Source organism: Aquila chrysaetos, chromosome 26 (genome assembly GCF_900496995.4).
Source record: "Aquila chrysaetos chrysaetos chromosome 26, bAquChr1.4, whole genome shotgun sequence".
In the NCBI taxonomy this organism is placed as follows: domain Eukaryota; kingdom Metazoa; phylum Chordata; class Aves; order Accipitriformes; family Accipitridae; genus Aquila; species Aquila chrysaetos.
Window position 1 is genome coordinate 10,147,864 of NC_044029.1, and position 27,345 is coordinate 10,175,208.

General features: G+C 39.3%; 1 protein-coding gene across 2 annotated transcripts in view; it reads right to left on the reverse strand.

The window, feature by feature from the left end:
* ACSS3 (acyl-CoA synthetase short chain family member 3) overlaps positions 1 to 27,345 on the reverse strand; it is a 92,457-nt gene that overhangs the window by 24,297 nt on the left and 40,815 nt on the right. For both annotated transcript variants that reach the window (XM_030003005.1, XM_030003004.1), the window contains one exon: positions 18,631 to 18,734. In XM_030003005.1, the coding sequence (XP_029858865.1) occupies positions 18,631 to 18,734 (104 nt within the window). The remainder of the gene's footprint in view (positions 1 to 18,630; positions 18,735 to 27,345) is intronic.

Below are 27,345 nucleotides of genomic sequence, written 5' to 3' on the forward strand. Positions count from 1 at the left end.
AGCATAGTTAAGCTAGGGCCTAACTCCAGCTGTGGGACACAGAATGAGAATTATCAACCCTCAATGCTAATAAAGACAGGCTAAAAATTTTGCTTAGCTGTTTCCCCAACTTTCCCTGTTCCTTCTTCTACATAATGCACATTCCCCGCATGATCCTGAATCCTGATCTTTTCTTCCAACAAGCAGAATACCCAACCTACAATTACAGTGGCGACACAATATCAAAATGATCTAACATACTCCATCCATGATCACACTGAAAGTTGCAGGAAGAGAAACCCACAATTTATTCAACAGTTCGGGAGCTTCATTTTCTGCACAGTACCTACACTGAAGACTTTCTTCCTCTTTTCCTCAGAACAGAATGAAGAATGGTATTTTTCTTAGAGAACAGTGAATTGGAAAAGACAGTGGAAGGGACAGTTTCTTTTCTGACTGCGTTAGGAAGAAAAGAAGTAGCATCATGGAATTATATCTTGCTTTACATATTGCATGGCAAGAGCTAAAAACCATGCTGTAACAGATCAGGTAAGAAGGGTATTCTCCTATTGCCCAAACATAGTAATTGGGTTTGCTACTGAGAGGTAGGGAACACAGCATCACTGTTAACCTGATGTACCAGTGAGATTTGCATGAACTGGGAATTGACAAACATTTCTAATCAAGGGCTCTCAATCAAAAAACCCTGAGGGGAGAGGGAGAATCTGAAATTTCTGAAAATTAGTTTGGATTTGCTTGACTCTCTGATACATTGCTAATGAAAACAATATAAACTAGAAAGGAAACTTCATCATACTAATTAGTCTGTATTTGTCCCTACTTTTCAGACAACAGCGAATAAAACTGAGTGAAAGTCCACTTATTCTAAACAAGAATCACAAGTTCTAAAACTTTGCGAATAGGTCTTTAGAATTGCTGCTTTTTCTTCTATTGTCTTCTCAGTTACCAGTGGATATATCATTTTCATATTCATCCAGTGCTCTAATCTCTAAGCTGTACATTCAGTTCCCATGGGACAGTAAGACTTTTTAAATACATGAAAAAAAAATGGGGTTTTGGTGCCTAGACCAGATATTAATTCAGACAGGGAATCCCAAAAGCATCTGCTCTTTGTGTTAGATTAACAGTTCCTGAATGCTAAAGATTCCCTTACAATGTAGAAGCACAAAGGAGTACTATCAAAGGATAGCATGAATCTTTGTGCTGTACATTTCTTGGGAAATTAATGCATATCTTCCAAACAGGATGCTGGATTGAAATATCAATTTCCCAAACCTATCAGAAAACAGCAACCCCTTTCTAGGACAGCATTTTTTATCACAGAAAAAACAGTCTGACTTGGAAGTGGAATTCAATTAAAAAATCCTGCTGACAAGAAGCCATCACTGTCCAGAAGAACACAGAAAAATTAAGTACTGATGAGAAATTTTCCTTACCAATTACGTGTAATACAAGTACTGTGTGGCCCTTTTATATATTTCCAGTAAGTAAAGTTGCTTAAGAATCTTTGGTTTGAATTAAGGTTGGTTTCTTTACAATTCAAGTCAGGACCTATATGCAGGTCACAAGACACAGGTCTGAAAGTTAAAACAGCAACAGTTTGAAGAAGGATAAAGCTTGTCAAACCAACATTGTATTCCACCTACACCTTACATCAGGTTTCTGAATTCACAAACACACATCCCTTACCTGACCCTCACTTGTTTATCGTTGCAGATTCTCTGAAATGAATACACAGCATCTCAACAGATTCACAATGCTGAAGTCTTTAGGAACTTGCGTATTTTTAATGTAAGGAACAGAAGAGTAGATCTGTCTTCCAGTCAGTCCCTTCTGCAAATGTTTAGGCACTAACCTTCCACTCACTACGCTAGCCAGTTAGCTCACCCTCCGGCTGTGGAAGGCTTTTCAGGGACAACTGGATCATAAAACCAATTTCCTTTTTGCATAACACCTTATAACGTGACAATGAAACAGCTATTTAGAAGAGCAATGTTTTACACCCGAAGAGCAATGTTTCACAACTAGTCTGGCAACTACATTCAACATCTGCTCTGAGTTATAATGGAATGAATACATATACCTCCGAGAATAATGAAAAGCATCTCACTGAGACTTGGAAGAGAGAGTTAGTGAGAGATCATCTTAAAATCATAGCTGTTAAAGTGTCCCAAGTCCCTCCTTACACTTTTACTTTCAGGAGAAGGACTGATGTAAAGAAATAGCCCTCGAAATTTAAAGATGTGGCCTTCTTTGTTTTGTCCCACTCTACATGCAAGTGAAAGACATTATTTTAGCCATATTTCAACATTATTGAGCTATATTGGACAGTTAATAAATAGTCCAATACAGGCATTTTTGTTGCATTTGCACCTCTGGAAGCAATTCTTATGCCAGAGAAGGTGCTGCTGATGCAGAAGGAAGAAGTGCACTCTTGTGAGTAGCAAGGGGAATCTGTAAGGCTACGCCTGACTTTATTCATTAGAAAGCTTCCACCCACCTATGTGCCTGACTTGCAGAAGCTGTGCTCTGCCAAATGATACAGAGCAACAGCTAGTAAGTTCTGTGCTCAAAATTGCCTTGCTCATTCACAGTCAACAGTCAAGTTCAATCAAAATAAACAGTTTTGAAATAACTCATGACTTTAAAGATGCCCTGTACCACTTACATTCCTGATACATTATAATTTCTAGACAGTGTCTCATGTTCCTCAACATAATAGACTGTCACACTGCTGAAATACTCTATTTTCTGGTAGGAAGTACTTAGGGAAAATACGCTGCATTCTGACATTAATATTTGAGTTTGGGCTGCACTAAGTGAGTAATGTAAGGCTGTCTGCTTTGAATTTCTTAGGATGCAATGGATAGACACAAAGCATACTAAAGAGGTGGGAAGTTGTTATGTAGCAGGAGAAAAAAGAGAAGAAAAGGGAGCAATTGTCATACGTTAACACATTAATGAATACAATAAATATAATACACTAAATTCTCACCGTGGCAGTGCTGTTTTGAGCCATTTTCCTGGCAAAGTTGTCATTTTGGTTGAGGGGAATTAAAGGCATTACTACAGCACAAGACAGCACTGGTAAAAAGGAGAAGAGGGTCTATGAAAGAGAGAAAGCTTAGGCAGCAACTGATTACAAATCCATCCACATAGCAAGAATGAAGCTCTGAAGAGACTCCCTACACATGCTCCCTCCACACTGGTTATTTAATTATGCCAGAAAGGGTGGAATGAAAACTTCAATAAAGTCACAGTAACATGTTTTCTAGTACGGCAACAATTACTGGGCATCCAGGAACAAAAAAACACAGTACCAGATGAATTACAGCACTCAAAATCTGCATCACAGCATACCATACTGCTTCCTTATAATAAAACCAAATCTAACATATCACAGAAATAATATGTACTGGGAGGGTCCTGAAGATTCAGGGGCCAGATCAGCAAGTATTCATACAGACCTCATTTCCTTCATCCTTCAGCATATGACTGTGCAGAGCAAAGAAGCCAGTTTCCCAGTCAGTTCTTCATCGCTAAAACCCAAGCAGGTTTCTAAGTCTCTGACTGCACTAGCAGTAGGTGGCCTCACTCACAACTTGTAATTTAGCACTGTTAACCCTGACAAATTTTGTCTAGATAGCCATGCTGCAGGCTGGTAGCTCAAGCACCACTTTAGTCTTACGCTACTGGTGTTGGAAGATAATTTCACGTAATTGTACAGTACAGCTCAGCCATGACTTCAGCAAGGACTCAAAAACGTCCACTGTATAATTCTGCCCTGAAGTTTTCTTCACCTCTTCCCTGGAAGAGATCTATGTTCTCTGCTCAGCTCCAGGTTGGTGCATGAGACATGATGAAGTATTAATGTGTAGAAAGACCAACTACACCTGGCTAGTGCTGAGTATTTAACTACAAACAGTCTGATGCTAATTATCCATCAACACTAAAACAAGGTGATGACACCTGGCCACTATTATCCCAGGGCACTAAAGGGCAGAGGAGAAGAGGTTGGATAACGCCAATACAATGTGATGGGTGACGCTGGGCTGTCAGCTTGCAGACTGCCACAAAAGTCCACAGTATAGCTGCACCCACATTGTTAGTATATGTTGATATGCCAAGATTTTTAGCACCTTCTAAGGGTAAAGGCTAGTGAAAATTACTGGTTAGATCTATGATAATTATATCATGAGCTTCCCCATCCATTTTACTCATTTCCTCTTCATTTTGCTTAAGCCTGTCATCAAATGAAGTAAAATTTAATGACGGAGCTTATATTTACTGAAATTCTCATCTTCTAATATATTTAGCAGGGTACTGCAGCAAATTTTAACAGAAAAGTGAGAGGAGCCACAAGGAGACAAAATGACTGAAGAATCTGGAGAACTCTAAATTCTTAAGGATTCCCTGATTCAGTTTTACCAACTGCCAGAAAGCAAGTCTGAAATTAAATCCATTTCACACATTATGTACAATTAGGTTAGATTAAAAACAATCTGTCATCCTAAACTGTGAAAGGCTTTGCTGCCTAATAGTGAAACTTCACAAACTCTTTCACGCATCATTTGGCATTTCATTTCACCCCTTATTTCTGAGGAGTATGACAGATGCAGCAGAAAAATTCTTGAACAGTGATGGTAATTATTTATTTTTCCTCCATCTGACTGCATTCTTCACCTATTCCCCTTGTGAATTAAGCACATGCAGCATCAACACAATACATACCAGGTGCATACAGAATGCCAAAATATGGTAAGTGAGTAGCAGGGGTCTATCCTAGAGAAACCCCCAAGAAGTATCAAATTTTAGGTGGGGTATGCAAGTTGAGTGATTTGTAATAAAGATTTTCATACTTGTCTTACAAGGAGTTTTTCAACTCCTTACAAACTTCAGTAAGGCTAGGGTAAAGAATATGCAGTAAACCAACTGGAAAGAATTTCAGTTAAGACTTTCTTGCTCAAATATTATTTAGAGAGACTATCACATCTAAAGCATGACAGCATGACCTTGTCCATCAGGCTGCTTACAATTTAGATTACATTCATTTGGCAGAAGATCAGAACAATTTGCTACCTTGAGGTGGGATGGCTGCAAAACATGTTCATTGACCCCACTAGTACTCTACAAAACAGTGTAAAACCTCTACAAGTTAACTGTAAGCCTCATGGAAAAACAACAGTGTTTTTTACCTATTCTTCACATTCAGGTGAAATTAAATTTGACCTTTCTCACTTGGTTAAATTGTATACAGAGCCTTAAAAAACCTCTACTTAACTTTCTCTACTCTGAAACTGTAATGTAGAAACTTCACTCAGAAAACATGGAAAAGATATAAACAGGAAATGAAGCAATTCCTTTTTTAAAGGGTGACTAAGGAAACCAGAAAGATCTGTTAATTAAACAGACTCTCGAGTACAGCTGTATTTGTACAATAGGACCAGTGCGTTGCACAAAAATTTGCTTTTTTTCTGGTTATGAATACTTGCTGTTCAGTATTCGCTTCCACTTGAAGTTCTCCTTATTCTCTATATTCTTTATTGTACAGTAGCACCAAGGGTGCTCAATCAACAACAGGGCCATACACTACAGACACCACAGAAAGTGGTTATTGTCTGAAAGACAGCACAGACAATAGCTAAAAGGGACAATAATGTGACAGCCATATTCATTTTCATTATCCACTATATGAAGAAGGATGATTTTGTAATTAAAATGCACAACTGGACACTGCACAGTTGACTTGAGCTAATTTAAATGCATATCAGTGAAGATTAAAAAAAAAAAGTGTGGTCTCATTATCCTTCTACACCTTGGCTGTACTTTCCCATCTTCCTTTTTCCCCCATTTTTACATGGGATTGGACTGAACTGATTCAGGTTTAAAAAAAAAAAAAACATATTATTCTTTCTTTCAGCCAGGTTAGTTTTTGCCTAAATCAGTGCTCTGATTCTGCTTGCCACGCGGCCACACGCATGGTAGGACGGGTACAAAGGCAGTGCCAGAGCTGAAGGAGGGATGCTCCACTCACTCTTTCACTGGTGGTTTGCCCTTACATAAGCTTAGACCGCTCACAAATCACACACCCAGTTACACACTGCCACCGCCGAGCTATTTATCTCAGTATGTTTCATTTAAAACAGGAATAGTATCACAAGTATTTCCTCCCCCACAATCAATTTGTCCATTTAGTCTTAATTCACAGTTTAGGATATCACTTTACATTTTAATGTCAAATGCAACACAGGTACACACTTAAGTGCTTTCATAAACGAGGCCATTTTTCTGAAACCAAGTTTCAGTGACAAATAGCTTTCTGAAAGCTCATCTATGTAGTTACTCTATTGGTTTAACTTTATATCAGATCCTATCCTGCAGTGGTATTGATGAATGCCTCCCACCTCAGCTGGGACACTATTTCCAATCTTTAAAAGGAAATACTGCATTAGATTCAGTGCTGCACTAATTAAAGTATATTAACATTTAAATAAATGGGCAAGCGTTCCCATATTATTATGCACATATACAGCACTGAGAATGACAGCTTCAAGCTTGTTTGCACAATCTAGGAATTATGATGTTAGTATTAACCTGGCTGTGGAGCCATATTAATACATGTACAACAACAGCTGTGTACAGCTAGCCAGAAGCAGAGTGTTTCCCTCATTTCTTGTGAGTGTACAGAAGCACAGGAGAAAAAAAATCACAAAATAAGCTAAAGGTATTTGAAAATCTGAAGCCTGTTTCTCAAAATAAAATCCATTTTGTTTATAAAGGAATATATTTTCTGAAAGTAGCTGAGTTTCCATGCTTATTCTTAGAATTTAACGTCAGAAGAGAAACCAGCAATTCTTTTAGTATTTTCTAAATGCTTCAAAGCACTTGTAGTCATAATGCTTCTATTACCATGAATACATATTACACTTGTGAAGGCCAAATACTTCTTGTATAACCGTTCCATTGCTATATTCAATCCACTCATTTGAAAACAAAATAAATCCCCAAAACCATTAAAATTCCCTCAAGGCTCGCCTTCACAGTCCTATCCAAACACAGACCGTATTTACAAACTGTGCTGTTTGTGCTATCATACATATACACAAGGCCTCTGAAGATTTCAAAGCACATCCAAATAAAATCTCCAGAATAAACGTACAAAATGTAATGTAAAGAAGCTCTAACGAGCTTAGTTAAAGGTTGGTGGGCCATGACAAGTATTAAAACCAAAGAAGGAAATAAGTTCAGTTATCATGAACTGGCAAGCTAGTCATAAAGCACCAGAAGTTTATGCATTCATTTTGTAAGTACATCAGGCCCTTTTGCCTCCAAATGGTAATTTATAATACACATCTTGTAAGTTGCCTATAGCAAAATGACAGCCAAGATAATCAGAGGAGAATAGAAAGCTTTTTGGTCATATTTTGAAGATGTCAGATGGCATGTTTAAAGATGCGTTAAGTTGGGCAACGCAGTGAATTATAATATATTTTCAGGCTAAAGCTGAATTTCACATTTTTATTTTCCTCGTACTGTAACATCATAACTGATACATAAAGAAATGCTAAGAGATAAATGGAGATTATACAAAGTAATTACACATCTCAGTGCTAACCATTTACTGTTTAATCATTTTGGGGTATCTTAATATATTGTATGCATAGTAATACTGCCAAGATGGAAAAGACAGATAAAATTACTACTGTGCAATTTCAATATTTTTTCCTGTATCAGAGTCTAACATCTTAGAAACTCCTGTTCTCTCTCTTTCTACCTTCACTGGGCAGCCTTAGATCCTGCAAAGGACCATTCCTTCCATGCACTAGATCCATGCAGCTTACTACTAGCTTTCCTGTTCTTAAATCATCAGGAAGTTCATCTACTTTACATTAATAAGGACTTTATTCTCTGAGCAACAGAAAAAGCAGTTGCCATGTGACAAGAATGAGATCAGCAACCTGTAACATCTTCACACATATACATACTGGAGGTGCTGTCACAGCTTGTCTACTTCAGCCAGATGAGACTGCATTATTCTTATTTAACATATCCACTCCTAAAGGTGTCCCCTCTTCTTCATTTGCCTATTCAGTGCATACTAAACATTGTTCATGGCTAAGCTCTGTAACTTCAGGCTGCTTTACAGTTCCTTTTTTTTTTTTTTTTCAGTCATCTAAACCACATCAGTGAAATTCTAAAAAGGAGGAAAACATTTATAATACTTCATTCATATTAATGCATGTCCCCGGCTGCATGTGGAAAGACAATCAGAAAAGATTAAGATTAATAAGCACTGAGAAACTGAAGTCAAATGGGAACAGAAAAGCTTAATACACACTTTCTATCAATTCTAAGTTAGAAAATGTCAGCGCAAATGAGACAGAGTGGCAATGGCACAGCTGATACTGAATTTGTATCAAGACAGGAGGTGCTGACCAGTGGGAAGAAAAGAGTATAGCCAGGAGGCAAAGAGAACCTTCCCAGCAATTTAAAGAACAGAGGTGCATCCTTTTTTTTACCAGAAGGACCTAGTGTGCTTACTGACTTAACCATGCCCAAACTGTAATCAATTCCATAAATAAAAACAAAAGGGATCCATCTTTTTTTCAAGCCACAACACCTCCGACCCAGTATCCTCTTTGCAACGTGGTGCATTTCCCAAAATGCATGGGAGAACTGAATGCCATGTGAAATGCACATCTGAAATAACCCTCAAAAGAGAAACATTTAGGGAGGAGAAAACACACTTCATGAAATGGGGGAGACAGTGAACAGCACTGAAGACCACAACAAACCTGTGCAGCTGTAATGATTCATTCAAAGTAAAAACACCTTGGAGAATATGTATATAATCCAGACATACATCCTTTCATGTCCAACACACACATAAGCAGTACATAGTAATAAACAAGACATTTCTGTAAAAAATACCTCTTAGCTAAGCAAATACAGCCTAAATTTCTGAAGGAGAATGCTCGTCACATGGATTCCACAGAGAAAGCTCATGAAAATTCAAGACTGGAAAGATGAGTATAGATGACTAAGACTGAAACGCTACAGAAGGGAACACAATCAGGGAAGCAACATCACCCATTTTACTAAGGCATGTCACGAATCATATATGATGGAGATGCTAAACTGTGTTAGCATGAGCAGAGATTCAATGCTTTACCATTAGATTAACACGGATTATACCAATAAAATGCCCAGTTCTGAGCACTGGCAGTCTTCATTGCTTAACTCTCTTCTCTGCCCGCCTGGAAACAGGATGCTCCGAGGTAATGTTTTCACAAGTAAGCAATTTTTCCACCTTTACAAATAAAGGCTCATTTAAGATACTTCTGTAATTCTAATGCTCTATGTGACTGCCCATATAGTTCATATCATAACAAAACCCCTTCAACAAAAACTAAGGTGGGGTGGAAGGAGAGTGAGGCAGAGGAAATTTTGTCTCTGCAATTACAGCACGCTCCTGGGATGCAGGCACAGACTGAGGGCTCCCATGTCCCACGCTGAGGAGGGGCAGGTTCCCCCCCGCCTTCCTCCACATCTGAGTGGTAACATGACTGGAATACTGGCACAGAGAGGGACAACTGCTCTTCACAGATTTAAGGGGCTGGTTGGCTCCCCCAAAGCTATTTAGCCCCAATTACTTGGCTCATTAGAAGCACAAGAGTGTCAATTCCTAATTTAAATCCATGTCACTCCCTTCAGTTATGTTAAATTATCATAAGATAAAAATTGCAAGAACTAACAATGCTCCAACCTCAAGAAAGAAGCCAATCATCAGGAGGAGTTAGGAAAGAGCTCCTTGATTTTGACACAGGTTGACCAAACAGACAAATAAAAAATACATTGAAGTTCTGTTCTTTTTTCCTTTCTCTGAAGCTCATGGTACAGGCCACTGTACAGAATGAGACAGCCACACACTACCGAAAGGTCAGCCTCTGCCTTGGCAATGCCCGTGGCCCCTAAAAAAATTTCCTCCTCTCTCTCCTCCAATACGGACAACCAAAAACCTGTTTGAACTGGGTGTCCTAACATGACACTGAAGGAATGACGAGCTACTGTAACTAATGACACGCAGTCCACATCTGCACAAGTCTGATTACGAAGCAGCAAACAATGGCTGAAACAATCTTTATGTTCATACCCTTAAAGGACAGAATGCAAGCCCCCAGGTAGAGACATGATAAATGACCACTTTTCTCCTCTTCCTCTACATGAATACCTGTTATAAGTTCAGTTATCCAGAAAATTATGCTCAGAGGACTCTAACTCAGGGCTGCAGAGCTGCAGAAGTTACTGCAGAGTAATTCCCACTTCTGTAGAACTGTTCTGCAGGATATGAACTTCCACTAAAAAAATATGATCCTAGTCTTGACAGGATACTCACATCTTCAAAAAGCATGAACTGTACCTACACTGAGGCACCACCTGATAACCTAACCAGTAGCCTGGACTTTGGAAGAAATTTGTTTCATCTCAGCTCTGTATTCTTGGGCTCTATAACTCCAGAACTGAATTTTTGGCACTCAAAAAAAAAAAATTTCCAAGAATTGACTCTTTTGCTACAAATTAAACAGCCACCCTTTGTTTAGTTTACCTTTCCTGCTGCCTCTTGGTCCGAAAATGTCACCATATTAAAGGAATGCACTGGACTGGAATGCATCATATTAAGGAATGCACTGGACTGATCTGCACAGTTTTGAATGGGGCAAAGCAGAAGATGATTGAAGAAAAAAATCTGGAGTACAATTGTCAAATGTGGGGAGATAGAGGTCTATACTGACAAGGTAATTCACCTAAAGAACAGTTCTGTAGTGGAAACCTGGAAAAATTAGCTAACAGAATTCAGTTGCAAAATCCATCCTTCCGGATACTCACGAGAAGATTCTGCGCAATGTTGCCAAGACAACACAATGGAAACTGAAGACTGGGGACCACGTCATGCTGCTTGGAGACCACATTAATCATCTCTTCCCCATACATGATTGTGGTAGGAAGTACTTCATAGAAATATATTACAGTGAGTGCACTTAACTATGATTCACATTTTTTACATTTAATTCAATGATACAGTTTTGTTTGCATAGTCCTAATAAAAGACCTGTATAACCATTACTCCTATGTGGAATTACATAATAATAGTATGTTCTAATAAAAAAAAATATTAACAACATAGCATTTGCATGTTTTGGAGGTAGGACACAGAGAAGGAACAAGAACAATTTTAAAAGTGATAGAGTATATTAATTGTGCTACAGAACTTGGGGAATTCCTACCAGTCAATTTTATCACATTATGTCTCAGAGCATCCAAGATATCATTACAACATGCACATACTATAACCTTCTTCTTCAGCAGTGATAATGTAGGAAGCACTATGTGATTTTTGTCCTAATGCCTGCTGCAGACAGCCATTCCTTACTGAATAAGGCAGCTTATTTCCATGAAAACAGAAAACATGCACAATCTTCTCATAGTTCTGCCTGCTAGTGAGCTGACACTCAGAACATAGAAGGTATCTCCAGTTTGAGTCTCCTACGCTTGCATGCTCTGTAACTGATTCCCATAGCACACAACCAAAAAAGTTGTATGGAAACATGTCTCTTGACTGAGATTTTATGCATGTCAAATTTTATCACTGAATTTTCCGTTTCAGTTCTGTTTCATCTGAATTTTCCTATACATCCTCAAAGACAGAGTCTCAAAGTGTTTTTATTTAAAAATATCAAGGAAAAAAACTCTTTACAACCTATACTTGTGAAGAAATGGAAATTTGACTTCTTAACATTTTTTTAAAATGTCAAAAACGATGTGGTAGAGTTTCGGTTTATTTCTTTTTACCACAAAATAGTGAATAGCTAACATGAAAGCGGTTGAGAATGTTTTAACAAGCTTTCAGAGCCTTCGTGCTTCCACAGCTCGTCACAACCTCATGGCTGTTACCCCTTTTTTTTCTTCTAGAATCCAAAGCTGGCTCCAACCCAAACTCACATTTATTTGTGTATTGAGGCCTCTCCCAAGGATGTGACACAGCAGATACAATCCAAACACTGTTTAGGCTACTTCAAATAGATTTGGCAAGGTGCCCTGTAACATACTTACCTGTAATACTGAAACAGAGCTACTGTATCATTTCCTTAAAAGATAACTACACACAGAGACAGAACAAGGTCTAAAAATGTGCATTCCTGTTCCCTTTCAGAGAAAATATCACAAAATATATGTAAATATGACAAGAAAATTTATCTCTGAGCAAGAAAAGCTCTGTTTTCTAAAACTCAGTTTGCAATGGCTTCCTGGATAGCATGGGGCAAGATCCTTGTCCTTCTCTATTTAATGTCTGCAAGACTGCAATAACTTTACTTACTTCATAGGTGTGTTAAAAGAATTAATTTGCTTGTGTTTGCACAATTACTTTGAAAATGAAAGTTGCTATTAAAATGCTAAATGTCATTTTGTATAAATAAGCAAAAACTAAACACCTGCACAAATCCAAAACAAGACTATCCTCTCTCCATGTATGGATGAGTAAAGGATCTGAAAGGACCGTTCTTTCATCCATTGCCACGTCTCCAAAGAAAACAGCAAGTGCTTATCAGTTCTTGCTGCCTCAAATCCTACTTGCTGCTCATTGATCCTGTGGCATACATTTCACAGCTTGTAAGATGTGCTTACTGTACTTGTAACACAAATTTTAACATTTAAAATAAGTGTTATTGATGAAGGCGTATTGACACAAATCAAAGTTTTAATCAATCATACTTTCCAGGTGTAGCTGCTTTGAAGTCCCCTAATGAAAGCCTTCTTCTGTTTCAATGTACTGTTTCAACTCACAGTGATTTCATATACTCCATCAATCTTCCAAAGACAAAATGAAAGAAAACTCTATCTACATTTCTTTGTCCATACTCATTTATTTCTAGTTTCAATATATGGCAAAGGGGCCAAGAACTTTGAAGATATCTTACTGAACCTGAAGCAGCAAGTGGTTTGCACTCCCTTTTTATTTTATAATACTTTTGTTTGTCAGTCTTTTGTTTCCCTTCACTCATTTCTGTCTCCAAATAATGACTCAGTCTCTTCTCGTCTCTACAAAGCTGATCTTTTCCCTCCTTTTCTCAGTCATAAACAAGGGAATAGAAATTACCCCATCATACAAGAAACATGGAAATAGAAATTAGCCCATCATACAGGAAACGCTAATTACCCAGATACTGGATTGCCCTCCTCCTCCATCTTGTACTTTAGTCTCAGTTGAAAGAGCCAACAACTAAGACATAACTGCATAAGTAAGACCTACAGTTTTCAAGTAAAATTAAGTTGCCAACATTTCTCACAGTTTTACAATGCTCTTGTTTTGGAAGAATGCAGACAAATATCAAATCAGGGAATAAGTAACAATTTGCCAGATTATCAAAGGTCAAAAGCATTTTCATATCTAGAAGTAAGTCAGAAGCTTTCAATCTTGGGCATAAAAAAACCACCAATTTATAACTTCAGCTGCAATTTAATTACAAAAAAGGTAATTCATAAAATTCAATAGTTTGGGGGTTTGAATTGAATTTCATTATAAAAAAATTCCATTTTAAAAACTTATTAGCTCTACATAAAAGAGCTAATTGTCTCAACCTCTTCCTGCTAGAAGTGATTACGGCTTTTATTCTGTGCTTTTAGTTGTTATTTTTTATTTTAGAGATGGTTAGGAAAATTGTTATTTCTGAGTTTTTGGGTCCTCTATTCTGTCATCAGTCACTAACCTTGCCTATTTCTAATATGAAGTGAAACAGCCAGTTATCTACTCTGTAAAATATTTCACATTCAGCACGTACAGCTTTAACCTAGCATACTGAAATCCAGTACTATTGGATTGAAAAGGCTTTTCCAGCACAGAAATCCACTTTCAACATTATTTTACCAAGTGACAGACACAGGTAAATGTGACATAACTGCTTGTTGTTTCACAGTTAATGGGATACGTTTCATACTCTGCTAAAAGAGAAGTGACTGAACAGCAGAAGGGAAGGCTGCCTTCGTCCACAACCCTGGTTGTTGTGCTCTGGGACAAGCGAAGCCTTTCAGAGGGGGCAGGACCCACTTCTTCCCCCTGAGCAGTTGAGCATGTTAATCTCAAGGGAAGTCCACGAACACAGGACAGTGTGGGGAGAAGCATTTCTGTTTCATCTCACCTAACAGACCTGACCATTCTCTATTTTAAAAGTTATACAAATCTAGTTCATTAGCTCGTATTCCATTAAGCACTTTTTCCTATGCCTAGGAGGCAAGGAGGGGGTGTTGCACTTTATGTGAGAGGGGCTCAGCCTTGTCAGAGGTCAGGTCAGGAGCCAGTTGAGAACTTCAGAGCGAAGACCAGAAGACCAGCAGGCAGACCAACATTCATGCTCTTGTAGTGAGTATCTGCTGAGGACCTCCCGATCAGGATAAGGCCTGTAGATGAAGCCTTCTTCAAAGAAATGGAAGAAGTCTCACATTCACAGGCCTTCGTCCTGCTGGGGGACTTTAACCACCCTAATATCTTCTTGAAGGACAACACAGCAGGGCACAAGCAATCCAGATTTATGCAGTGCATTGATGACAAATTCCTGACAAAGGTGATCAAGGAGCCAATAAGGAAAGGTGCTCTGCTGGACCTCATCCGTACAAACAAGGAAGAAATGGTCAGGAGCAGCCTTGGCTGCAGTGACCATGAGATGGTGGAGTTAAGGATTCTGAAAAGAGGGAGCAAGGCAAAAGCAAGACCACAGCCTTGGATTTCAGGGCTGACTCTAATCTCTTCAGAGATCTGCTTAGAAGTATCCCACAGGATACAGAGAGAAAAGGGTTCCAGGAGAGCTGATTGATATTCAAGGATCACTTCCTCCAAGCTGAAGAGAAGTCCATCCTGACAAATAGGAAATCAAAGGCAGGAGGCCTGAATGGATGAGCAAGGAGCTCCTCACTGAACTCAGACATAGGAAGGAAGCGTACAAGAGATGGAAGTAGGGGCAGATGGCCCAGAAGGAGTACAAAGATGCTGTCCAATTCTGCAGAGATGGGATTAGGAAAGCCAAGGCTCACCTGAAGTAGAATCTGGCAAAGGCCATGAAGGGCAACAAGAAAAGATTCTACAAGTACATAAACAGCAAAAGGAGGAGTAGGGAAAACATGAGCCTGCTGCTGAACAGGACAGGGGATCTGGTGGCAAAGGTCACAGAAAAGGCTGAGGTACTGAATGCCTTCTTCACCTCAGTCTTTACTGGTAAGACTGACTTTCAGGATTCCCAGACCCCTGAGACCAGAAGTCTGGAGCAAGGAAGACTTACCCTTGGTGGAAGAGGACCGGGTTGGGTAGCACTTAAATAAACTGAACATACATAAGTCCATGGGGCCTCATGAATGGCACCCGGGAGTGCTGAGGGAGCTGACTGATGTCATTGCAATGCTGCTCTCGATTACCTTACCAGGTCATGGCGACTGGGAGAAGTTCCTGAAGACTAGAAGAGAACAAATGTCAGTCCTCTCTCCAAAAAAGGCAAGAAGGAAGATCCACAGAACTACAGGCTGGTCACCCTCACCTTAGCCCCTGGGAAGGTGATGAAGCAACTAATGCTGGAAAGCATTTCCAAACACACAAAGGACAAGAAGGTGATCAGGAGTAGCCAGCATGGATTTATAAAGGGGAAATCATGCTTAATCAACGTGATTGCCTTCTACAATGAGATGACTAGCTTTGTGGATGAGGGGAGAGCAGTGGATGTTGTTTACCTCTACCTTAGTAAGGTTTTTGACACTGCCTCCTGTAGCACTCTCACAGATAAGCTGACAAAGTATGGGTTAGATAAACAGACAGCGAGGTAGACTGAGAACTGTCTGAACAGCCAGGCCCTGAGGGGTGTGACCAGTGGCACAAAGTCCCATTGCAGGCAAATCACTAGTGGTGTACCCCAGGGGTTGATAGTGAGGCCAATACTACTCAATTTCTTCATTAATTACCTGGACAATGGGAAACATTGTGCCCTCAGCAAGTTTGCAGATGACGTAAAACTAGGAGGAGCAGCTGATATATCAGTCGGGTGTGCTGCCATTCAGAGGCACCTCGATAGGCTGGAGAAATAGGTCAACAGGAACCTCATGAAGTTCAACAAAGGGAAGCACAAAGTGTGGGGAGGAATAACCCCAGGCACCACTGCACACTGGGGACCAGCCAGCTGGAAAGAGGAGCATCTGCAGAGAACGAACTCAGGGTCCTGGTGGACAGCAAGATGACTACGAGGTAGCAATGCATCCTCACAGCAAAGGCGGCCAATAGCATCCCGGGCTGTAAAAGGAAGAATGTTGTCAGCAGGCTGAGGGAGATGATCCTTCCTCTCTACCCAGCACTGGTGGGGCCACACGTCAAGGGGCCAGTTCTGGGTTCCCCAGTACAAGAGATGTAGCTACTGGAGAGAATCCAGTGAAAAGCCAGGAAAAGGGACATCTTTTATATGGGGAGAGGCTGAGAGAGCTAGGACTGCTCAGTCTGGAGAAGGCTCAGGGGAGATGTTATCAATGTGTATAAATACTGGATGGGAGGGAATAAAGAGGCACCCAGACTTCTCAGTGGTGCCCACTGACAAGACAAGAGGCAACAGGCACAAACTAAAACACAAGATATTCCAGCTGAGCACAAGAAAAAACGTTTTTACTGTGAGGGCGGTCAAACACTGGCACAGGCTGCCCGGAGAGGTTGGGGAATCCTCATCCATAGAGGTATTCAGAACTGGACAGGATCCTGGGCAACTCTCTCTCTGCCCCTGCTTGAGCAGGGGGCTTGAACTAGATGACATCAGGAGGTCCATCAACCTCAATGATTCTGTGATTCTTCCTTCCTTCTTAGCCCTTGAAATTCAGTTCTCTGATAGAAACTCCGACTTAGTAAATTTCTTCCTTCAGACTGAATGCCTTGCTTTACATTCAACAGCACGCATTTCCACAGAAATCATTTGGACATAAAAATGGATCTTTACTCTAATCAAATTATTAAATGCTCTCAAACACTGTATTTGAAATTGTCTTAGCTTATTAAGTCCTGCTACAGTTTAATTTAAGAGCATGCCATGAATATAAAAATCAAGAAACATAGTGTATCCTGAGCTGGGCTTGTGGTCGTCTTTAAAAATCTCTCATACACAGTCTTACCTCCACACACTATGAGTACAATTACATCCACATGCTTAAGATCTCTCATTGATATCTGAGATATATGTGAATGAATGCAGTAACATTAAACTTCTGCACTAAATATACGTCAAAGCTATAGGCAATTATATATATATAATTGCCTATCTGTGCACAGACACAGACAGATAAAAACACACGCAAAATTACACACAGTAATATTGCTTACTGCCAGTTCAGTAAGCAAAGACATTATTTGACCTTTTAACCTTTTTCAGTTAATTGCTCATTCTGCAGCAGAGGCCTGTTCTTGCCTACAGACATTAGGATCATAGAGAAGTGAGCAAAATATAGGTCTCGTCCCTCTTATTTATCAATTAATTAGCAGATTAAATCAAGATTAAATAAAAAATGATACTACCACCTTCCAGAACTTTCTCAGTATTTATCTAAGATTGGGGGGGGGGGGGGGGGGGGGTGGTGTTAATAAAAATTATGCATTTTAAACCTCCTCAACTGATTTCATTATGTAACATATATTACAGATGAACTAAAGAGTTTTCTACTTTTTATTCTAATCTTATATATCTGCTATCTGACCCATCATGGGGGGATCAAAACATTTTTCACCAGAGAGAGAGAGACCAGAGAAAATCTGCATCTCAAAACAATGATGCACAGAAAATAGAAGAGGTATTCTTGGAAGGAAGCGAAGGATGGCAGGGAGGAGAGAGCTTTTGTAATACACTTCCTTAGCTTAAATAGCAATAATGTCTGTAAGAAGCAAAATCCAAATTTGATCTTGTAATAGTGAAATTTGAAAATATCTTAATCCATAGTTATAAGGAGATACATTTGATCAAGGCTTAATCCAGAATTCAACCAGGATTTTTGCAAAGTTACACGTAGATTGGTACTCCGATTCCTTCATTGCAGTCTAAATATCTAATCCTCCTCCAGTGAAATAAATGGGAAACATTCCAAAATAATCAATAGAAGTTGGATGAGATCCATACAGAACAATATTAAAGACCAAGGAGTCTACTCTGTGCTGCAGATTGTTTATTTTTAATTACACAAAATGAATGTGCAAAAAACTTAAACCTGAAAGCTTCCCTAAATACCAAATTTTCTGTCACAAAATAGTCACGCATGCAAACAATATAAAAATATACCTAGAAAAAAACACCTAGAAAAAACACTGATGCAAACTTTTTTTTTTTTAATATATACAGGCATCAGAAAATACCTTTTTTATATATAAGTAGCTTTTAAAAATGCTGTGTTTTAAATATATCCTGAAATCAGTTTTCAGACCACTTCCAAACAACATTCTTCCTGCTTGAATTTTTATTTTCACACTTGGTCCTGCCTATTTAAATGTTCATGGAAGGAGAAACCAGTTCTACCTGCAGACTCGGGAAACAAGTCTGAAAATATCTCCTCCCCGTACTTTACAACACTCACCAGTTTGCCACCAGTGGTCCAAGACAGGTACCTTGAAGACCTTTTTTGACCATTCTAGCGTGTCCACATCACAGTGCTCACCAGCTACAAATAACGTTCTGAACCTTCAAATAAAAAATAAAAAAAGTATATATCTTGATCTGGATGGGGAAAGGAAAACAAGATAACAAATTCAGTAAATAGCTCTGGTCAGTGTCCCAGATAAAGAGAAAAGGGAAGGGAGGACTCTTACTCTTTGTATGCTCCTTCCTACTAAGTAACAATTAGAATCTTAGCAATATTAATTTATGCTACTTTATACATCATGTAAAAGAAAGTTTATTTTCTGAATGCAAAGACCTTGGGACACCAGAGGCAAGCAACTGTCAATGGAAGTAAAAAATAATTAAATGCTCTGTACACAGGAACTAGGAAGATATCTGTTAAGCAAAACATAAGAATGAACTACCAAAAAAGGGTCAGAAACAGATATCAGAAAAATTAGTAAAGAAAGAAACAAAACTAAAAGGAAATACCTGTAGCATAACTCTTAGTTTTAAGTTGTTAATAATGGTCCATTTAAACAGATTTTGGTATTTTTGAACTGTTGAGTCATCTTTTTATAGACATTTAGAGATTAGTTTTGGGGGAAACAATGGGACATAAAGCCATTTTCCTGTGGAGAGGCAGGCTATATATACATAAACAAACAAACAAACAAAAAGTAATCCTACTAGATAATGCCAATCAGAACAACATTCAGCAGCCTTGGGTCCCTGATCATAGTACTAGACTTCAGCTCATTTGACTGGACGTTCCACAGCCAACTTTGGCAGAAAAGAGATGCAACGCCTGGCAGTCCTGACAGACGTGATCTGCATGTTTGTACCATTAAATTAGGCAGTGCTATATAACTGGGTATTAAACCCACACACAGACTTTAACTTCGGAATCTTTTATCGGATGTTTAGTCACACTTTATCATCCTTCATTAAGCATTAGAAATTCACTTCACACCCTGTTTAGAATGATAAGCTCCTCTATGTCAATGGTAGCTTTCTTAAATACGACTATCAGCACTCAGAAGCTAGACATTACCGTACATTACTGCGTGCTGCTAAGGTTTTGATCTTTCTAACACTTGCACAGTAACTTCATTCATGTCATAGCCGATTATTTGCACTTATTTCCTAACAAGCAATTTAAAACCCTGTTAAATTGCATACAGTGTGGCCTCACCTTGGTACTGTCTGCAGTTCTGGGCCCCACAATTTAAGAAGGATGTTCAGGTCCTTGAATGCATCCAGAGGAGGGCAAGAAAGCTGGTGGCAGGGCTGGAAGGCATGTCCTGTGAGGAGCGGCTGAGGACTTTGGGTTTGTCTAGTTTGGAGAAAAGGAGGCTGAGGGGCGACCTCATTGCTCTCTGCAGCTTCCCGAGGAGGGGACGTGGGGAGGGAGGTGCTGGGCTCTTCTCCCTGGGGTCCAGGGATGGGACACATGGGAATGGTTCAAACCTGCGCCAGGGGAGGTTTAGGCTGGTGTCGTGGTTTCAGCCCAGCCGGTAACAAAGGACCACGCAGCCGCTCGCTCACTCCTCCCGCCCCCTCCGGTGGGATAGGGGGGAGACGGAGGAGAGAAAAGAAAAAAAAACCTGGAACCTCGAGGGTTGGGATAAGGGCAGTTTACTGGGACAACGCAAAAAAGTTACAACAACAACGACGGTACTAATGAAAGAGTATACAGAAAAGAGTGATGCACAGTGCAACTGCTCACCACCCGGGACCCGACGCTCCGCCACTTCCCCCACCGAAAGTCGAGAGCAGGAGAACCCTCCCCCCGGCCCACTCCCCATGTATATACTGAGCATGATGTCACATGGTATGGAATAGCTCCTTGGCTAGTTCAGGTCAGCTGCCCCGGCTATGCCCCCCCCACCTCCCAGGTTCCTGTAAAAATTAACTCTATCCCAGCTGAACCCAGGACAGCTGGACACTAGGAAGCATTTCTTTACTGGGAGGGTGGTCAAACCCTGGAACAGGCTTCCTAGAGAGGTGGTCGGTGCCCCAAGCCTGTCAGTGTTTAAGAGGCATTTGGACAATGCCCTGAAGAACATGCTTTTAACTGTTGGTCAGCCCTGAATTGGTCAGGCAGCTGGACCAGATGATCCTTGTAGGTCCCTTACAACTGAAATTACTCTATTCTACAGTCATGGATTCTCATGACACTGACCAAACATTGTCACCTAATAAGAAGATACTGAGGAAAGAATCATTTACCATCTTTCCCCCACACCTCCAACAAAGAAATAAGCAATCCTTTTCAGGTAGAAACACAGAAGTTTTAATTAAAGGTTCATGATGTACAGATGAAAATGAATGGCCAGCTAAACTTGGATGAACTGCTGATTTATATTCAATACTTTGTCATTAGTACATGCCTAGTTTTATAGTCTGTGTTGTGACAGCATGATTTCTATTGAGAGCAATGCATAGTATTTATCTTACTTGGCTCTTATTATCCAAAAAATAAGGCTATGCTGAACTAGTTCTCTAGGCTTCTTCTACAGTCCACAAAGAACAAGAGGCAACTTTAGAGTAATTTACCTTTCAGAGACTCAGAAGGGTAAGGTTTATTTTTTTACACAACAAAAACAAAATGAAAACCAAAATGAAACAAAATCCAAGGCCCTAGAGCAATACTAACACATGACTAAGCCACAGTATAGAGACTTTGTTAAGCTACTGTTTAAAAAAATAGCAATACACAGAGCTATTAAGTTATTGCATTATAACTTGAAGGGATGTTCCTGCATCTCTGAAAAAGTAAATCAGGAATGTCTGAAAATTTTGGACATTCTTATTCTGCTGCACACTTAAACATGTTCCTATTTAAGCAAGATTTTGGAACAGAAATCAGCTATTGGGGAAAAAAATCTAAACCAGAGGGAAAATTAAGCCGTAAGATTTCTGGTTTCATTTTACAGAAAAATCACAACGGAAAACTGCGTCTCCTTCCCTGGAAGGCTGGTGCAGCAATCTGAAACACTTCAGCCATGTCAATGCCTGTTTCTAACCACCAGGTAGATGCCATCCTGTCATGAGGTATAATGTGAATTCTGAATGCAGAGATGCCACACGCATGCCCTATTACTACAGACCAAAGAACTTGCTTCCCTTCTGTAGTATCTGGACAGGGTGGGCTCGTGCCTTCCCTCTCTCAAATCCTCCCTACTCAGCATATGACCAAGACAGACAGCACTTTCATTTTACCCAGAGATGCAATTTAAAACCTCAAAGAGTAGAGGGAAGAGAGGAAAGATAAGAGGCAAACACAGATTCAGACTCCACATCAGAAGAACTCTGTTTACTAGCAAATAACCTCTTTCTTTCTTTGAGTGAAAGTGTACAGGTATACTCACACTACAAGTGACTAAACATTTCACAAACAGCCTGTCATGCCAAGAGAAACTGCAGAGACACTCTACCAAGCACTGCATCAATCCTCGAGGCTTCCAAGATGACACAATGCCGAAGATATGAATGGAGCTTCATGTGGCCCAACATCAGACCCTGGGATTAAAAATACTTCTCCAAAATGTCCCCTTGTTAGGATTGCAGCACACTCTACCACAGCCAGACCGATATCAGTGACATTTTGTTTCGCTTCAGGTCTTCACACAGTCCGTTATGAATGAAGACAACTGCTGAACAAAGGACTTGATCCTTGTCCTTCAGCAATGGACACAAACTGCATTGATTTTGTAAAACCTGTAGACTTGTGGCCACAAAAAGAATTCTTAGATATGGTGGGCATGAAGCAAATTTCACTTCAGAGGCATTTAGAAATTTAGAAAGAGAACTATGAGAGCCATCTTTCCATGTAGATGAAATCCAGAAAGCAATCTAGGAAATTATGAGAAAAAACAGAGCAAGTAACTCAAGGGCGTCAGAAATGAGAAACGCACAAATCAGCATGTCTGACCATAGAACTGGGAATACCTCTAAGAGGGAACCTAGAGATTGACCTCTCATCTAGAGACCACAGACATCCCATAACAAGGCTGCCGAAACCAAAAAGTATACTTTGAATATTCACACTCCATTCCTCTCCAGAGGATAGGCACATCCCATTAGCATAAAATGCAGCCTCTCACAGTGTAAGGACTAGTGACCTACTTGCCATGTAGATGCAAGGCAGGAGAATGTACAGAGTAAAGCTACATCTGGAGACAACATAAGTAAAACATGGGATGAAACTTCATGAGTGCAATAAGCCACGTGCCCTAAAATTGAACAGAGTTTTTTTCACAGTGATGCTTGGCCTAGACATAAAAAAATTTATGAGTTTATTGTCTTTTAGATCCACTTACAGATCCATAGAATACAGGAAAAGAAACTTCCACAAGCAAAAGATATTGGGAACTCTAATCACCAAGGTAGGGACCCCTGCACCAGCTAAATATAACAAACTGACAATGGTCTCATCTGTGAACTAAGTAGAAGTAACAATCATAGAGGTAGTCATCACCATAACTTTGATATATGAAAATCAACTTACTGCATATCTAGTTACAAAGTTACAAAAGTCAGAAGCTCTTGAAAAATGTTACCATGTTGAATTTGAACATGCAGATGAAAGAATTCAATTTCCTTAATTTCAGAACAGCATTTCAGCCAGCCCTCCTTTCTCACACCCCAAGATGGCTTGGAGTGGCTTCCTTCTTGGAACAGAAGGCAGGGGGTCAAATGTATAAGCAGCTTTCACATCAAATAAGCATAGTTTTCTGTACTCATACATATACAACATCATTTTGGTAAACTGCTTTCTGAGCACGTCTCCCACATTAGAAGATAATGATTGTAATGAGTATGACCCCAATCAATATCTTGCACCTGAATGCTTTTTTATTGTAAAGCACAAGCCATTGCTGATAATTACAGTTAATAGCTAACTGGAAGTTATAACACAGATAAAAGTTTATGATAGAAGAGAACAAAATACTGCATAAAAAAACCACAAATATTTACTTCATGAAAAGTTTTGAGAGACTCATGGTCACATGCAGGGCACTCCTGTTAAGCACTGCTCAATGTACATTACATGGAATGTTCTGTAATTAGGCATGTTGAAGACAACATTTCAGCTATGATGTAAAAATTCAATTTATGAATTCATTAACTTTATAAACTGCTGAAAAATTCTGTGAAGTGTCCTTGTTTTAAAAATAGGGCTATTAAAACACCAAGAACTTAAAAGACTTGACAAGTTAACTAAAAAAGTTAAGACATCATGTTATCCCCTGAGCCAAAAGCAGAATTCCTCTCTTCTGAATCACCAGCTTTAATAATCAGATTTAATAATCTGCAGGCTCAAGAGCAACCTTATGTTGTGAGAAGGAGAGGGATTAGCTCTTTGGCAAATTTACAGCACAAAAGCATCAAAAAGACTATCAGAGCAAAGTGCCACAAGCCTAACAAAGCATAAGAACTATGGAATTATTTTCTCCTATCAAACAGTATAGCAAGAGAGAGGTGGCAATGGTTATAAAATGTCCCACTCTTAAGTGGACTGTCAAAAAATTGTTCACACTTCAAAGTATGTCAGTGCACCTGTTATTGCAATCATCTATCACTGCAATGCAGTTAATCGGGAAGAAAGATCTTAAAACCTCTTGTTAAATAAATATGTCCTAAGCTGTTTTTCTGAAAAACTACATTTCGAACATAGAATTCAGTGCAATCAAGCTTTTAGGCCCTATTCAAGAGTCCAGCAGAGTGGACTTGAAGTATCACCCGATATAGGGGACAGATCAAGGTCCCTAATGGCCCTGATGCAATCTAAATTGTTCAATACAGGATGTACGTTTTGGTGTCACTCCAAGCACAAAAGAAACCACATCTCCAAACTATTTCCCAAAAGCAGAAGTGTTCACATGGGTAATAACCTGAGCTGCACTTTTCCACATTAAAAGATCATGGAAGTGTTTTTAATTCTGGAATGCATATGCCAGTTTTTTTCTGGCAAAGAAAAACTCTATCTGTATCATGTTAAATAAGCTTTTTTTCCTGAAAAGACAGCGAGGAAGGTTCATTTGCACTTCTTAACATAAACTGGAAATAAAGAGCTCTTACTAATTCTTAATGCACCTGGAGACTGCAGACACCTAAACATGTAAAATAAGAAAGTAATATTTTCAGGTCTTCTGATTTTTCTCCATTGATGTGTTTGTTTTCCTCCCTGAATAGATTTTATCTTGGTCATGAGGGTCCAAACACTGGAGGTTTGGGTGACGGAGTCAGAGAGACACAGAACACAGTTACAACTCAGCTCCTTCTCGCGGTGCGGGTGAAGGGGTGCTCCGCAAAGGCTCTTCATGAACACAGCTCAGGACTCACAGGAATGGCCATACATGATCTACCGCAGCCCAGACTAGGGGGTAGCAGGCAGAACTGCATAATGTACTTCAGTCATCCTAAATTCTGGGTCTTAATCACATATCCTCTAGCAGCATATGTGAGACATCAATTATATGAGAAAGTATTTTGTTCTAGCAGTTTTGAATTTGACACTTTAATTTCAAATCCTCTTGTGCCTGTGTTATGAGACAGAAAATGGGAGTTTCTAATCTACTTTATATTCATTATTTCTGCACAGTTTTTATGCAGTCTCATATTTCTTTCTAAAGCAAGTGCATTAATATCTGGTATCAGATGAACAAGCTAGAATCTCTAGGTTGTCTCGATATAAAATGGCAGAACATTCATAATTGGCCAAAAGTGAAGAAAGCCAAGTAGGCTATGGAGTACAAACTGCAAATTATTACTTGTATGTTAATCTAATCTGCCGAGTTGTTGCCCCATTTCATGTAAAACTATCAGTTGTCAATCATTTGGAAATCAGACCTAACCAGTTCATAACAATTAAGTCAATTAAAGGATGAAGTGTGATTCCAAACTTGGGAAGAATTAATGGCTTGCTGTTACAGAGTTACCTCATGAAGACAAGAACAGATTCCAAAAGCTGAACAGAATACCCCCAGGTACATGGGGGTCACAGAATTTGGTAACTGTGTGTTATCAAAAGCCTAGTCTTTAGATCCTCTAGCAATATGTGGTTGAACGGGGCTTTTATCCTACAGTATTATAAATTAAACATCTCTTTTACTGTTACGCATGAGCCATGTTTAAGACATAGGTGACATTTTGTGTCAAAGGCAAACATATTTCAAGATTTGACTCCAATAGCCAACAAGGAATTTGAAGCATACACACTAGAACCTTTGGAAACCTCACATATAATTTTGGATGGAGACCAGTGATGCCACCAACATCAGTTCTTAACAGAAATTTATTTTACTTATGTCATTTCAAAAGAACCCAAGTCTGCTTATAATTCAGTCTACTCCTGTAAATCAAGTACTCCCTTGTATACTAGAAGTTGGCATTGCCTACCAACTCTGTACCTTATCAGTAATTGTCTTTTTTAACAGGATTTTTTAAAAGTGACATTGACCTTTATCAGTTTTTTAATGGAATTTTTCAGGAATGAAATGTACTGTGGTGGAAATCTCTTTCAGGACTGCATTCTTGGACATGTGTTTTGGAGTCTCTAGAGTAAGTAAGGCTACATCTTAGCCCAGGTAGCAGAAAGACATCTCGTTTCAATGATTCTGCACCATGTAACAGAGAAGAAAGCACCATAGATCAAGTAAATGAACTAAAAGTAAGATTGATTTCAAACTAAAACTGACAAAATTCATTTGACCTTGGATGGGAAAGTCCATCCAAATACCACCCAAAAGCAAGGATTTTCCTAGAATGGAAATTTTAATCACCTGTTGGACTCCCATTTCTTAACAACTGCACCTACTAGATACTAAATGCTGCACTACAGGGTTTAGTAAAGAGAAGTCACGGACCACAAAATGACATGGCCCAAAGCTGAGTGAATTATGAGACAACTAAATCTGCAGACAAATGGAGAAGCTCATGCACTGAACAGGAATGATGAAATACCTCTTTACATGTGGGGCAACTGGTATCAGCAAGGAGATTCTTATCTGGAATTCTCCTTTGGCCAGAAAATGCGACAACTTACAGACCAGGTTAGCAGATTTTTCCATTAAATGAATATGCTAAAGGCAGACTAAGTCAGTTTAGTCATTGCCTAAAAAATGCTGAGGAACAGCAATTAAATTTTCTAGCATCTGAATCACTTTCTTGTGACATCATAGAAGAATAGTGCATTAGGGTCTCAAATGAGCTTGTTTCCTATTTCAAGGACAGGTAAGGATTGATGATAGCACTCAAAACAGATGGACGAAAGTAATGATGAACTTGTGATGAATACCTCAGGAATAAATCCAGCTTACTTTCCTGGGCAATTAAGAATGTGAAGGTCTCATGAAGCTACATATGTGGCTTTGCATTTTCCCCTTCCCTCTGGACAAGTGTAATAAAAGATGTTCTTATGACTGAATACTGCCTATACAGTCTGACAGAGTCTGTGTTGAATAATTTGCTCAGCATCAAACTACAAGATTAGATGTGGTCCAAACCCACATATTTTTCATTTTTTTAATGTTTGCCATAAGATACAGAAACTTGGTCTGTAGAAGTACTAAACGCTCATGGATGCAAGCCAGTGTGAAAGGCATTTTATTAATATAATGCTAGTAACACATTTTAACCATATAATGCAAAGAACTCTGAAACAGTGGTAGTTCGGTGGCTCAGA